The sequence below is a fragment of the Salmo trutta genome, chromosome 6 (assembly GCF_901001165.1).
Source record: "Salmo trutta chromosome 6, fSalTru1.1, whole genome shotgun sequence".
NCBI lineage: Eukaryota > Metazoa > Chordata > Actinopteri > Salmoniformes > Salmonidae > Salmo > Salmo trutta.
In genome coordinates, this window is record NC_042962.1 from 12,512,249 (window position 1) to 12,528,250 (window position 16,002).

Here is a 16,002-nt window from a genome sequence, read left to right on the forward strand (position 1 = left end):
TCCTTCAAGACAGTTGGAAATGCATTCCAGTTGAAGCTGGTTGAGAGAATGCCAAGAGTGTGCAAAGCTGTCAAGGGAAAGGGTGTCTACTTTGAAGAATCTAAAATATATTTTGATTTGTTTAACACTTTTTTGGTTACTAATTGATTCCATGTGTGTTATTTCATAGTTTTGATGTCTTCACTATTATTCCACAATGTAGAAAATAGTAAAAATAAAGAAAAACCCTTGAATGAGTAGGTGTTCTAAAACTTTTGACTGGTACTGTATATATAGATTTTTAGCAAATATTTTCTTACTTTTAAAATAATTCTGCATTGTTGGTTAAGGGCTTGTAAGAAAGCATTTCACAGTAAGGTCTATATCTGTTGCATTCGGTGCATGTGACAAATAAAATGTGATTTTACACACACCCTTCACTTCTGGTGGGGCCTACTGTACAGGCCTTGATAGCCACGCAGGGCAACGAGGGCACTAGGATATCTACTGTTGGTGACTAAAGATATATTCATTTTAAATCAATGTCACGGTCTCCTCTGGCATAACACATCATATTTCTGTCTGCTCTACGGCATGCTACAGCTACCTGGATGCAGCGGACACACACACACACACACACACACACACACACACACACACACACACACACACACAGTAGAGGGCGCAACAGAGGTCCCAACCCCAACTGTGCACAAAAGATGACCTCTCCTCTCCTGCTTCATCAAGTTGCCCCTCTCCAACCCGACCACCCAAACACAAGAAGTGTGATGGACCATGTGGAAACACACGCACGTACACCACACACTCTGAATGTGCTCGGCTGGTCCCTGGGGAATCCAGGTCCTTTGTGAGATCCCATCTATTCTGTTCTTCACTCATATTCACCACATACTAGCTGCAGGTCAATCCTGTGGCTATTAATAGGAACAGCCTCTTACGTCACAAACAGACCCAGAGAGCGAGGAGTAGAGGGGTAGAGGAATAGGCAGCAGGGGAGAGAGCGAGGGGTAGAGGAATAGGCAGCAGGGGAGAGAGCGAGGGACAGAGGAATAGGCAGTAGGGGAGAGAGCGAGGGGTAGAGGAATAGGCAGTAGGGGAGAGAGCGAGGGGTAGAGGAATAGGCAGCAGGGGAGAGAGCGAGGGACAGAGGAATAGGCAGCAGGGGAGAGAGCGAGGGACAGAGGAATAGGCAGCAGGGGAGAGAGCGAGGGACAGAGGAATAGGCAGCAGGGGAGAGAGCGAGGGACAGAGGAATAGGCAGCAGGGGAGAGAGCGAGGGACAGAGGAATAGGCAGCAGGGGAGAGAGCGAGGGACAGAGGAATAGGCAGCAGGGGAGAGAGCGAGGGGTAGAGGAATAGGCAGCAGGGGAGAGAGCGAGGGACAGAGGAATAGGCAGCAGGGGAGAGAGCGAGGGGTAGAGGAATAGGCAGCAGGGGAGAGAGCGAGGGGTAGAGGAATAGGCAGCAGGGGAGAGAGCGAGGGGTAGAGGAATAGGCAGCAGTGGAGAGAGCGAGGGGTAGAGGGGTAGAGGAATAGGCAGCAGTGGAGAGAGCGAGGGGTAGAGGGGTAGAGGAATAGGCAGAAGGGGAGAGAGCGAGGGGTAGAGGGACAGAGGAATAGGCAGCAGGGGAGAGAGCGAGGGGTAGAGGAATAGGCAGCAGGGGAGAGAGCGAGGGGTAGAGGAATAGGCAGCAGTGGAGAGAGCGAGGGACAGAGGAATAGGCAGCAGGGGAGAGAGCGAGGGGTAGAGGGACAGAGGAATAGGCAGCAGGGGAGAGAGCGAGGGACAGAGGAATAGGCAGCAGGGGAGAGAGCGAGGGGTAGAGGGACAGAGGAATAGGCAGCAGGGGAGAGAGCGAGGGACAGAGGAATAGGCAGCAGGGGAGAGAGCGAGGGGTAGAGGAATAGGCAGCAGGGGAGAGAGCGAGGGTAGAGGAATAGGCAGCAGGGGAGAGAGCGAGGGGTAGAGGAATAGGCAGCAGGGGAGAGAGCGAGGGGTAGAGGAATAGGCAGCAGGGGAGAGAGCGAGGGGTAGAGGAATAGGCAGCAGGGGAGAGAGCGAGGGGTAGAGGAATAGGCAGCAGGGGAGAGAGCGAGGGGTAGAGGAATAGGCAGCAGGGGAGAGAGCGAGGGGCAGAGGAATAGGCAGCAGGGGAGAGAGCGAGGGGTAGAGGAATAGGCAGCAGGGGAGAGAGCGAGGGGTAGAGGAATAGGCAGCAGGGGAGAGAGCGAGGGGTAGAGGAATAGGCAGCAGGGGAGAGAGCGAGGGGTAGAGGAATAGGCAGCAGGGGAGAGAGCGAGGGGTAGAGGAATAGGCAGCAGGGGAGAGAGCGAGGGGTAGAGGAATAGGCAGCAGGGGAGAGAGCGAGGGGTAGAGGAATAGGCAGCAGGGGAGAGAGCGAGGGGTAGAGGAATAGGCAGCAGGGGAGAGAGCGAGGGGTAGAGGAATAGGCAGCAGGGGAGAGAGCATGATCTCTAACTGTCCAATGCGCTGAATATTTTTATTTTATTTCACCTTTATTTAACCAGGTAGGCTAGTTGAGACCAAGTTCTCATTTACAACTGCGACCTGGCCAAGATAAAGCAAAGCAGTGCGACACAAACAACAACACAGAAACAAGAATAAACAAACATACAGTCAATAACACAATAGAAAAAATATATATATATTTATATATACAGTGTGTGCAAATGAGGTAAGATAAGGGAGGTAAGGCAATAAATAGGCCATAGTGGTGAAATAATTACAAAATAGCAATTAAACACTGGAGTGACAGATGTGCAGAGAATGAATGTAACTGTTGTCGACTTGCTTACGAGCCCTTCCCAATGATGTAGTTTAAAAATAATAAAGAAATAGTAACGCGAGGAATAAAATATAAATACACAAGCATCGGGCGATATACAGAGAGTACCAGATCAATGTGCAGATGTATGAGGTATGTACGCGAAGGCAGGGTAAAGTCACACGAAGGCAGGGTAAAGTCACACGGAGGCAGGGTAAAGTCACACGGAGGCAGGGTAAAGTCACACGAAGGCAGGTTTAGTCACTAGGATTGATACCATTGGCTAGAATTCCAGTCAACTCTAGTTAGCATTGGCTCGCGAAACTACCTCTAACTTCCTTGATACTGGACACAGAGACATAACAATGGTACCATCAGTTCATCTGACTCTGGAAGTAGATAAAAATCCCCAAGTGTCCCTTTGTCAAGCCCTTCTATGCATTCACCTGTATTGTGAATGGACCTAGAGCTTCATTTATCCAGTTCGTCAGGAGATTTACCTTTCAAATAAATGACTTTCATTGTTGTTTTGTAATTATATTGTTTTTACCAAAGTCAAATGAATACATACATGGCTGTGTCAAAACAATGTATATAACATTTTTATAATGTAATGACATTGAACTCAAAAGATGCCCAACGATTTAACAGAGCAGTAACTGAGTTGATCTGTCTGGACCAAGTGCCATTCTGTGACTTAGCTGAGTTGATCTGTCTGGACCAAGTGCCATTCTGTGACTTAGCTGAGTTGATCTGTCTGGACCAAGTGCCATTCTGTGACTTAGCTGAGTTGATCTGTCTGGATCAAGTGCCATTCTGTGACTTAGCTGAGTTGATCTGTCTGGACCAAGTGCCATTCTGTGACTTAGCTGAGTTGATCTGTCTGGACCAAGTGCCATTCTGTGACTTAGCTGAGTTGATCTGTCTGGACCAAGTGCCATTCTAGGACTTAGCTGAGTTGATCTGTCTGGACCAAGTGTCATTCTGTGACTTAGCTGAGTTGATCTGTCTGGACCAAGTGTCATTCTGTGACTTAGCTGAGTTGATCTGTCTGGACCAAGTGCCATTCTGTGACTTAGCTGAGTTGATCTGTCTGGACCAAGTGCCATTCTGTGACTTAGCTGAGTTGATCTGTCTGGACCAAGTGCCATTCTGTGACTTAGCTGAGTTGATCTGTCTGGACCAAGTGTCATTCTGTGACTTAGCTGAGTTGATCTGTCTGGACCAAGTGCCATTCTGTGACTTAGCTGAGTTGATCTGTCTGGACCAAGTGCCATTCTGTGACTTAGCTGAGTTGATCTGTCTGGACCAAGTGCCATTCTGTGACTTAGCTGAGTTGATCTGTCTGGACCAAGTGTCATTCTGTAACTTAGCTGAGTTGATCTGTCTGGACCAAGTGCCATTCTGTGACTTAGCTGAGTTGATCTGTCTGGACCAAGTGCCATTCTGTGACTTAGCTGAGTTGATCTGTCTGGACCAAGTGCCATTCTGTGACTTAGCTGAGTTGATCTGTCTGGACCAAGTGCCATTCTGTGACTTAGCTGAGTTGATCTGTCTGGACCAAGTGCCATTCTGTGACTTAGCTGAGTTGATCTGTCTGGAGCAAGTGCCATTCTGTGACTTAGCTGAGTTGATCTGTCTGGACCAAGTGCCATTCTGTGACTTAGCTGAGTTGATCTGTCTGGACCAAGTGTCATTCTGTAACTTAGCTGAGTTGATCTGTCTGGACCAAGTGCCATTCTGTGACTTAGCTGAGTTGATCTGTCTGGACCAAGTGCCATTCTGTAACTTAGCTGAGTTGATCTGTCTGGACCAAGTGCCATTCTGTAACTTAGCTGAGTTGATCTGTCTGGACCAAGTGCCATTCTGTGACTTAGCTGAGTTGATCTGTCTGGACCAAGTGCCATTCTGTGACTTAGCTGAGTTGATCTGTCTGGACCAAGTGTCATTCTGTGACTTAGCTGAGTTGATCTGTCTGGACCAAGTGCCATTCTGTGACTTAGCTGAGTTGATCTGTCTGGACCAAGTGCCATTCTGTGACTTAGCTGAGTTGATCTGTCTGGACCAAGTGTCATTCTGTGACTTAGCTGAGTTGATCTGTCTGGACCAAGTGCCATTCTGTGACTTAGCTGAGTTGATCTGTCTGGACCAAGTGCCATTCTGTGACTTAGCTGAGTTGATCTGTCTGGACCAAGTGCCATTCTGTAACTTTCTTATAGGCCTTCTTTTTTGTTGTTGTGGTATTGCTTTGGAATCGAGTATCGTGATACTAAACCTGGTATCAGTATCTAAGTCAAAATGCTGGTATCCTGACAACACTAGTATACAAAACAGTAAGAATTCTTACCATGAAAAACACTCACCAGGTGTAGGTGAAGGGGAGGAGACAGGTTAAAGAAGGATTTTTAAGCCTTGAGACAATTGAGACATGGATTGTGTATGTGGGCCATTCAGAGGGTGAATGGTCAAGACAAAAGATGAAAGTGTCTTTGAACAAGGTATGGTAGTAGGTGCCATGCGCACCGGTTTGTGTCAAGAACTGCAATGCTGCTGGGTTTTTCATGCTCAACAGTTTGTGTGTATCAAGAACGGTCCACCACCCAAAGGACATGAGGTCAACTTGACAGAACTGTGGGAAGCATTGGAGTCAACATGGGCCAGCATCCCTGTGGAACGCTTTAGACACCTTGTAGAGTCCATGCCCCGATGAATTGAGGCTGTTCTGAGGGCAAACTCAATATTAGGAAGGCGTTCCTAATGCTTAGTATACTCAGTCAGTGTATGCTACACATCAAATCATTTAAATGAACCACTGAAATCACACCTACAAAGTGCCCACAGCGGTGTTTAGACAGGCAGGCATTTCTGATCAAAAATGTTTACACTAATTGGTCTTTTGACCAATCACACCTGATCTTTTCACAAGGTCATTTTCAGAGCTGATCTGATTGGTCAAAGTGAGATTTTTTTTGTAATCTGAATATGGCAGCCTGACTAAACGCAGCCAATTAGAGCCAACCGCTGTATGTATGATGGTGCTTATTCACCAGAGATGTGTACAGACATTCTAGAAAACAGTATTTCTCAACGTCCTGTCCATGTATGGAGTGCCACAGGATCCTGCCTGGGATGTTGCTGGGCTGCATGTCAACAGTCAGGGTCTCTCACTCTAAACTAAGTCCTATATCCTCAGGGTCTCTCTCTCTAAACTAAGTCCTATATCCTCAGGGACTCTCTCTCTAAACTAAGTACTATATCCTCAGGGTCTCCCTCTCTAAACTAAGTCCTATATCCTCAGGGTCTCTCTCTCTAAACTAAGTCCTATATCCTCAGGGTCTCCCTCTCTAAACTAAGTCCTATATCCTCAGGGTCTCCCTCTCTAAACTAAGTCCTATATCCTCAGGGTCTCTCTCTCTAAACTAAGTCCTATATCCTCAGGGTCTCTCTCTAATCTAAGGCCTATATCCTCAGGGTCTGAAGACAGAGTAGGAATGTCTGAGGCTTTGGGTGTCAGACAGTTTGTTATCCTCCCGTGTGGAGAGGGAACTATCTGCGGTCACTCACTACACCAATCACACAGCCGAGGCTTTAAAATCACAAACGCAATTTGTGTTTGAATGACCTACAGTAGAGGTGCTGCATCAAACCAAGTAATCTAGTGACTTCTCTGTTCTCTCTACCATGGCCGTCTGGTGACTACCGGTTGAGTTGTTTATGTCGGTCCTGATGCTCCAGCAACAGGAATGCAGAGTGCTGGCGAATTTCCAGAAAGTTCTAGTGAGTGGATGGGTTTAATTGATGGGTCTCTCAGGAGATAAGGAGGATTCTGTTTCTGTGCCAGCCTCAGAGTGTGTGTGTGTGTGTGTACGTGTGTGTGTGTGTGTACATTGTCAGGCTTCCCCCTCTCTTCATTCCAGTGTTGTCGCTAGCAGACATTCCATCTGACCCCTACTCAAACCTCGGGCATAGACAGCAGCTCCCACACAATCAGCAGGCTTTCTCCAACCAGATTCTACAAGAACCTCAACTATCACCCTCAATACAGTGGATCCCCTAGGATTTGTTTTTCAACAGAGGTGGCAAAGATAGCGTTGGAGGGGTAGTGGGCGTGGCCAATGGCGTGGTCTCCGACCAAACTATTTCAGACCCTCCTCTTGGCCACAGAGGGAGGATTTGGCTGTTTTAAAGCAAATTTCCTGAAATCTACACATTTTGTCATGAGGCTGAGAGATTGTTTTCTTATGCTATCTGAGGGACTCAAATTATAACACAATTCAAATGGGGGCTCCATCCATGACATTTTTTACATTTTAGATTCTGCCTGTCTAGTTTGTATTTTGGTGGTTGTTAGTTCTTAAAGATGATGTAAACGACATACTTTATATCTGGTTTTAGTTGTTTGAGTTCACACTGAAAACATCTTACAGTCCCAAATAAAATAAATGGTGGTTAAGCAGTAGGGAAAGAAATAAGCTCTAAAGTGATCAGTTAGTGCAGTGTTGCAAAGTCCACAAGAGACTGGTGACCAGGAGGTGGGAACCTGGAAAACAAGCAGCTTCTGGCATAAAACTCTTCTATCCATCACCCTGTCCAGTGTTAGGCAATGCAACAACACAAAAGGTTTGAACATGTAGGCTAGGGCAAACTGGCTGGGAATCAAACCCAGATACTGTCTGACTAAAGAGGACCACATTAGCCCACTGAGCCAGCCCTCTCTGGGAGCTAACATAAGTATTCCAGTCTGAGGTGTGGTCACGACAAGCCTGGTGAAGCAAACTACCACTGGGATAGAATTCCATGTAGGGCTGAACTGTTGTGGTAGTGACACGCTGGTTGAGATACAGTTGAAGTAGGAAGTTTACATACACTTAGGTTGGAGTCATTAAAACTCGTTTTTCAACCACTCCACAAATGTATTGTTAACAAACTATAGTTTTGGCAAGTCGGTTAGGACATCTACTTTGTGCATGACAAGTCATTTTTCCAACAATTGTTTACAGACAGATTATTTCACTTATAACTCACTGTATCACAATTCCAGTGGGTCAGAAGTTTACATACACTGAGTTGACGGTGCCTTTAAACAGCTTGGAAAATTCCAGAAAATGATGTCATGGCTTTAGAAGCTTCTGATAGGCTAATTGACATAATTTGAGTCAATTGGATGTATTTCAAGGCCTACCATCAAACTCAGTGCCTCTTTGCTTGACATCATGGGAAAATCAGAAGAAATCAGCCAAGACCTCAGAAAAAAATGTAGACCTCCACAAGTCTGGTTAATCATTGGGAGCAATTTCCAAACGCATGAAGGTGCCACGTTCATCTGTACAAACAATAGTACACAAGTATAAACACCATGGGACCACACAGCCGTCATACCGCTCAGGAAGGAGACACGTTCTGTCTCCTAGAGATGAACGTACTTTGGTGCAAAAAGTGCAAATCAATCCCAGAACAACAGCAAAGGACCTTGTGAACATGCTGGAGGAAACAGGCACAAAAGTATCTATATCCACAATAAAACGAGTCCTATATCAACATAACCTGAAAGGCCGCTCAGCAAGGAAGAAGCCACTGCTCCAAAACCACCATAAAAAAGCCAGACTACGGTTTGCAACTGCACATGGGGACAAAGATTGTACTTTTTGGAGAAATGTCCTCTGGTCTGATGAAACAAAAATAGAACTGTGCCTCAAGGTATTGGAGTGGCCATCACAAAGCCCTGACCTCAATTGGGATATTGAAGTTGTAAACCTCAGTTTGCTGAATTCTTTAGCCTACATCTGAGTGTCTCTTCAAAATATCAATGATCACCATATTCAGGGTGTCTACATTCTATTCTCTCTGCAATGCTACACTGGCCTTTTAAAAGAAGAGCTGTTTACTGTAGGTTTTATATCTGGCATGCTTAATTAGAGGCTACAGACATAAACTGAGGGGTTTTAAAATTGTGAGCAGAGGTTATTTATTAGCTGGGCCTGAAAGGATTACCCCAGCCCAGCCAGCAGAGGAAACCAGAGTTTGCTTTAAACAGAAAAGGAGTCCAAGAATAAACCTTGGCTGTGTGTCTAAGAGTGAAGTGTTGGCCAGACAGTGTTGGCCAGTCAGTGTTGGCCAGTCAGTGTTGGCCAGACAGTGTTGGCCAGACAGTGTTGGCCAGACAGTGTTGGCCAGACAGTGTTGGCCAGACAGTGTTGGCCAGACAGTGTGTGTTCTCCCTCAGTCACGCTGCATCAGAGGCTGGTCAGTCCACCTCAACATTCTACATGAAAACAGTCTCTTAGGGTGCAGGGTTACTAGTGTGTATGACAAGAGGGGGGGGGAAACACACTATATGGAAACAGTGTTGATTGTGATCTGCTCAGGGCCTAACTAAGTAAAGACTAGCATGTCACGAGCCACAAGAGGTTTGTAGCCCCAGTCACGTCTGTGTAAGTCAGGAAGAGGATCCAAGGGAGGTACAGCTGAAGTCGGACGTTTACATACACCTTAGCCAAATACGTTTAAACTCAGTTTTTCACAATTCCTGACATTTAATCCTAGTAAAAATCCCCTGTCTTAGGTCAGTTAGGATCACCACTTTATTTTAAGAATGTGAAATGTCAGAATAATAGAAGAGAGAAATATTTATTTCAGCTTTTATTTCTTTCATCATATTCCCAGTGGGTCAGAAGTTTACATACACTCAATTAGTATTTGGTAGCATTGCCTTTAAATTGTTTAATTTGAGTCAAATGTTTCGGGTAGCCTTCCACAAGCTTTTGTGTGTGTGTGTGTGTGTGTGTGTGTGTGTGTGTGTGTGTGTGTGTGTGTGTGTGTGTGTGTGTGTGTGAGGGGGGCACCACCACTGTCTGGCCAACACTTCACTCTTAGACACACAGCCAAGGTTTATTCTTGGACTCCCTTTCTGTTTAAAGCAAACTCTGGTTTCCTCTGCTGGCTGGGCTGGGGTAATCCTTTCAGGCCCAGCTAATAAATAACCTCTGCTCACTATTTAAAACCCCTCAGTTTATGTCTGTAGCCTCTAATTAAGCATGCCAGATATAAAACCTACAGTAAACAGCTCTTCTTTTAAAAGGCCAGTGTAGCATTGCAGAGAGAATAGAATGTAGACACCCTGAATATGGTGATCATTGATATTTTGAAGAGACACTCAGATGCAGGCTAAAGAATTCAGCAAACTGAGGTTTACAACTTCAATATCCCAAACAATGACAACATTCTAGTTCCAATGCAAATGAGTATGTTATGTGATGAAACATTGGGACAGTGTGCCTATGTTAGGCGATATGGCTCTAACTGAGCCTTCTGTGCAGTCAGTGACTGAAAGAGACAGTGAGGAAGGGATCGATGATAAGCTCTCTGACATGGGAATATCTGTTCTCACAAGATACTGGACCCTGGGAGCTGGGGGGGGGTTTATACCGCCCACCAACACACTAAGCTACTTGTAGTATGTCACATCAAGAGTTCAGAGTTGACTAGTATTATTACAACTGTTCTATCAGCAATTCACATTGACCAAAGTCAGCGTGGCAAGTTATGGAGAATCGAGACATGACAGACTATCCAACACCCTCTGAAAGGCCAATTAGTTAACTAGTTACAACTGAATTGCTGCCAAGTGGAATTAAAAATCAAGCCTGTTGCGATAAGGTGCTGATTTGCATTGCCAGGACGATACCTACTACTAGCCGCCATCCCTGATTTGCGCCTGACAGTCTCGAGTCTGTCAAGTCAAATCACACTTTGACACATAGCTGACACTATTTCTAGCTAGTTTAACTTTATGTTTAGTAGTACAGGGTCATGAAAACATCGATTTGACCACCACTAACCAACCCCAATAGACAGACTCACCGAATGGTTGACTCCCCACATGAGGACGCTGAGCAGAGGGTCACTGGCTCGGAAAAGCTTCACTTTCTGAGCCACGAAGTGTTTCTTCTTCGTCTTCGTTTTGCTCGCAATAGATGCGGCAATGCTGCTCGCTGTAGCCATCTTTACGGGCTGGATATCACTCAGTCAGTGACAGTTCGTTATGGAGCTGGGAGAGGAGCCTCTCAATGATCACCTACACTCTGCATTTAGCTAGCGAGCAATCAAAAACAACTGTAGTCTTTTCTGTATTAGCTAGATACTCCAATTTGCCTTAGGTTTTAACGGAGCTCGCCTGCCTACTACACACTCCGACCTTAGCTAGCTTTTGCAGAGCAGCGGCTTTACTGGCCAAAGCTAACGATAGCTTGCTAACTAGCCAGCTAAACTAGAAAGCTAGTCAGTCCTTTTAGATTTTCTCCCTCTTACCCGTTCGTTGGTCAGCCCCAAAATATGCTAGTGTCCCAACTGTTATTCCAATGTCAAAGAGGAGAAATCTAAAATCTACGGTTTATCAAATCTGTGTTATTTCCTACGATGCTTCCGGCTCGGTGTTGCGCTGTCGACTGACAGCTCTGAGGAGGGAGGCGGTAGCGTTCATCTCTGCCTCCCTCAGTCAGTGGGTGTGTGGCATGTCAGCAACACTAAAACATCATGTCCGGGTCGCGGAATTCCGCCAATTTCCCCCAAATCCCCTCCGTAATAGTACAAAGGTGTAATTCACCTGTATTTATTTATTCATTATATACAAATGCCCACAATGCAATACACGGTATATTAAATACATATTCGTTTATAGAGAGAAAACTATTCTAGGTGCCGAAGTAAAGTGGGTCTGGGATTATTCTGCGTTCAAAACAACTGGGAACTCGGAAAAGAACGAGCTCCGACTGGAATAAAAAACGATTTGAACGGTCATCCAAATTGGAATTGCAACTCTGGAACTCGGGCCTCTTTCTAGAGCTCCGACTTTTCTGACCCGAAGTACACTGGCGTCATGATTTGACTGAGTTCAGAGTTGTTTTGAACGCAGCATTACTCACTAGGGTGTGTAGAATCTAGTGTCCTCCGTAATTATTGGGGCAGTGACATTGTTGTTGTTGTTATGGCTCTGTAATCCAGCATTTTGGATTTGAAATTATACAATGACTATGACGTTAAAGTGCAGATTGTCAGCGTTAATTTGAGGGAATTTGTATCCATATTAGGTGAACCGTTTAGAAATTACAGCACTTTTTGTACATAGTCCACCCATTTTAGAGGACCCAAAGTATTGGTACAAATTCACTTATATGTGTATTAAAGTAGTCAACAGTTTAGTATTTGGTTCCAAATTCCTAGCACACAATGATTACAACAATCGTGTGACTCTACAAACATGTTGGATGCATTTGCAGTTTGTTTTGGTTGTGTTTCGTATTATTTTGTGCCCAATAGAAATTAATGGTAAATAATGTATTGTGTAATTTTGGAGTCACTTTTATTGTAAATAACAATATAATATGTTTCTTAACACTTCTACTTTAATGTGGATGCTACCATGATTACGGATAGTCCTGAATGAATCGTGAATAATGATGAGTGAAAAATTTACAGACGCACAAATACCATACCCCCAAGACAGGGGTGGTATGATATTTGTGCGTCTGTAAATTTCTCACTCATCATTATTGATGATTCATTCAGGACAAAACGTACATTTTAGGCCTACTATAGTTAGGTGCCGTTGTACTCTGGAATACATGTACATTAAACAAGATAACAGTACTACAAGAACCAGAGCGCTGCCTAACGTAAGTACACTGATCTCTTTCCTCCATTGGAAAATCCTATAAAACTGTCCCACTTGAGATAACTATGGTCGGTAAAGCGGGACAACTAAAACATGACTGAATTACAAAATTGAAAGATAATATTGGCAACTTTTAAAAATGTATTTTGATGCACCAGTACATAGTATGCACATTTATATCACAATTTGGCACAGTGCATTATTTATGACAGTTGTATAACCTTAACATCAAAACAGAAAAAGCTATGTCACTAATCTTACTATGTGCTTCGCGGGATGAGCTTCCTGATTGAAGCTTGTTTTGTCCTATTTTATGACGTCACACAGATGAAGTGACGTGATTTAGATCATGTGATTTCTCTGCAAGGGATTAGTAACGCTAGTTTTGCACTTGTCAGACCATTAAATAAACGCATCAGGATTAAGCAGTCCCAGATTATATGATGTCCCACTTTTTCTGAATTCACCCTATGTAATTTATAGGCCTACAGTGTATTGCATTTGGGACCAATGGAATGTGTGGAGTAGAAAGTGTTGCTGGGTATTTAAACCTCTGTCCCTCGTGAAATAACACCATATATAGATTATACAGACCCTACTGAGTAAACCCAACCTCACTTTTACATCAGCACATAGAATCGCTTTTTCTCTAAAAGGTAATATGTAATTTATAGGCCTACAGTGGATTGCATTGGGACCAAAGGAATGGGTGGAGTAGAAAGTGCTGCTGGGTATTTAGACTACAGTCCCCCAAGAAATAACACCATATATAGACTCTAGTGCGGGATCAATATGTTCTTAACATTCATTTACTTTAGCTCCAACAATTTCTCAATGTGCTCCACCTTATAATATTATTTATCTTATATAAACTAGTAATCATCTTTAGTTTTCCCCCGATGTAGTTATAATTTTGTAACATAATTGTAACATTATGCACTATGCAAAGCTGCAAAATGATTGACTTCGTATCATCCTCATAGTGTATTATCGCAGACTTTTATTTTGAAGGTTAAATATAAAAACCGGAAGTCTTAATGTTGCTGCTGTGACGCTAACGGGTGACGGCTAGAACGACGTTCCCTCGTGCAGACAGATTGGACAATGGTCGCATTCCAGGTCGCCTAAATTGGAAGACACGTTGCGCACATGACCAAATTGTTAAATCCAGTTCAGCATTTATATAGATTTTAGAGCTATCAGATCTGTACTAGATCTCTACAAATATGGAAGTAGTGTTTACTATTACTAGAACCCCAGAAATATGACACAATGATACGATAATATGCGTAATGTAGGCGGCCTGGAACACTACCATTCTGTTCTGGTTTGCCCTCTAATATATACACTGCAATCCAACCTCCCCCAAGGGGTCTCTCTCTCTCTGTCTCACTCACTCTCGCTCTCTCTCACTGCTGTAATTCCCTTCTCTCAAATACTGTATTGATACATAATGTGACATAACCTCATAAATGCTGGTGACTTTTTATTTTAAAGGAATATAATCAGCCGTGTGTGTATGTGTGTGTGTCTATGCACTGTATGCATGTCCTTTTGCAACCCCTAATAATAGATTAGTTAAAATCCATACAATATCCGCACACCCCCATCCCCTAACCTTGGATGCTTTATTTGAGATGAATCTGTATCACTCAGGGCAGGCAGGCCACTGACAGTGTCCTGCATGGCCAGAGGTGCTGTAATGCTTTTAGAGGGCGTTTGGGTGTTTTGGTGCAGAGCAGTGCAGAGTGGGCTTTTTCCAGCTGTGGTTGTGGTGGAGCAAGTCCTGTTCTTTCTGTTTCTGTCTGTTCTCTCTGTTCTCTCTGTTCTGTCTGCTCTGTCTGCTCTGTCGGTTCTCTCTGTTCTCTCTGTTCTGTCTGCTCTGTCTGTTCTCTCTGTTCTCTCTGTTCTGTCTGCTCTGTCCGCTCTGTCTGCTCTGTCTGTTCTGTCTACTCTGTCTATTCTGTCTGTTCTGTCTGTTCTGTCTGCTCTGTCTGTTCTGTCTGTTCTGTCTATTCTGTCTGTTCTGTCTGTTCTGTCCACTCTGTCTGCTCTGTCTGTTCTGTCTGCTCTGTCCTGTCTGCTCTGTCTGTTCTGTCTGTTCTGTTCTGTCCACTCTGTCTGCTCTGTCTGTTCTGTCTGCTCTGCTCTGTCCTGTCTGTTCTGTCTGTTCTCTCTGTTCTGTCTATTCTGTCTGTTCTGTCTGTTCTGTCCACTCTGTCTGTTCTGTCTGCTCTGTCTGTTCTGTCTGCTCTGTTCTGTCTGCTCTGTCTGTTCTGTCTGTTCTGTCTATTCTGTCTGTTCTGTCTGCTCTGTCTGTTCTGTCTGCTCTGTCTGTTCTGTCTGCTCTGTCTGTTCTGTCTGCTCTGTCTGTTCTCTCTGTTCTGTCTGCTCTGTCCGCTCTGTCTGCTCTGTCTGTTCTGTCTGCTCTGTCTATTCTGTCTGCTCTGTCTGTTCTGTCTGCTCTGTCTGTTCTGTCTACTCTGTCCACTCTGTCTGTTCTGTCCACTCTGTCTGCTCTGTCTGCTCTGTCTGTTCTGTCTGCTCTGTCTGCTCTGTCTGTTCTGTCTACTCTGTCTATTCTGTCTGCTCTGTCTGTTCTGTCTACTCTGTCTATTCTGTCTGCTCTGTCTGTTCTCTCTGTTCTGTCTTCTCTGTCTGCTCTGTCTGTTCTGTCCATTCTGTCTGTTCTGTCCATTCTGTCTGCTCTGTCCGCTCTGTCTGTCTGTCTATTTTGTCTGCTCTGTCCATTCTGTCTGCTCTGTCCGCTCTGTCCATTCTGTCTGCTCTCTCTGTTCTCTCTGTTCTGTCCACTCTGTCTTCTCTGTCTGCTCTGTCTGTTCTGTCCATTCTGTCTGTTCTGTCCATTCTGTCTGCCCTGTCCATTCTGTCTGCTCTGGCCATTCTGTCTGCCTTGTCTGCTCTGTGTGTTCCTCCCATTCTGTCTGCTCTATCCGCTCTGTCTGCTCTGTCCATTCTGTCTGCTCTGTCCATTCTGTCTGTTCTGTCCATTCTGTCTGCTCTGTCCGCTCTGTCTGCTCTGTCCGCTCTGTCTGCTCTGTCCATTCTGTCTGTTCTGTCCATTCTGTCTGCTCTGTCTGCTCTGTGTGTTCCTCCCATTCTGTCTGCTCTATCCGCTCTGTCTGCTCTGTCCATTCTGTCTGCTCTGTCCATTCTGTGTGTTCCTCCCATTCTGTCTGCTCTATCCGCTCTGTCTGCTCTGTCCATTCTGTCTGCTCTGTCCATTCTGTCTGTTCCTCCCATTCGGTCTGCTCTATCCGCTCTGTCTGCTCTGTCCATTCTGTCTGCTCTGTCCATTCTGTCTGTTCCGTCCATTCTGTCTGTTCCTCCCATTCTGTCTGCTCTGTCCATTCTGTCTGCTCTGTCCATTCTGTCTGTTTTCTCTGTTCTGTCTGTTCTGTCTGCTCTGTCTGCTCTGTCCATTCTGTCTGCTCTGTCCATTCTGTCTGTTCTGTCCGCTCTGTCTGTCTGTCTATTCTGTCTGCTCTGTCCATTCTGTCTGCTCTGGCCATTCTGTCTGTCTG

The 16,002-nt window shown here is 44.9% G+C and overlaps 1 protein-coding gene across 1 annotated transcript in view; it reads right to left on the minus strand.

The window, feature by feature from the left end:
* The window catches only part of LOC115195424 (phosphatidylinositol 5-phosphate 4-kinase type-2 alpha), a gene marked incomplete in the record, with an annotated part of 46,450 nt that extends 35,136 nt beyond the window's left edge, over nucleotides 1–11,314 (minus strand). The window contains 1 exon segment of the mRNA XM_029755263.1: nucleotides 10,648–11,314. Coding sequence (XP_029611123.1) covers nucleotides 10,648–10,788 — 141 coding nt within the window.
* Nucleotides 11,315–16,002: the final 4,688 nt, after the last annotated feature.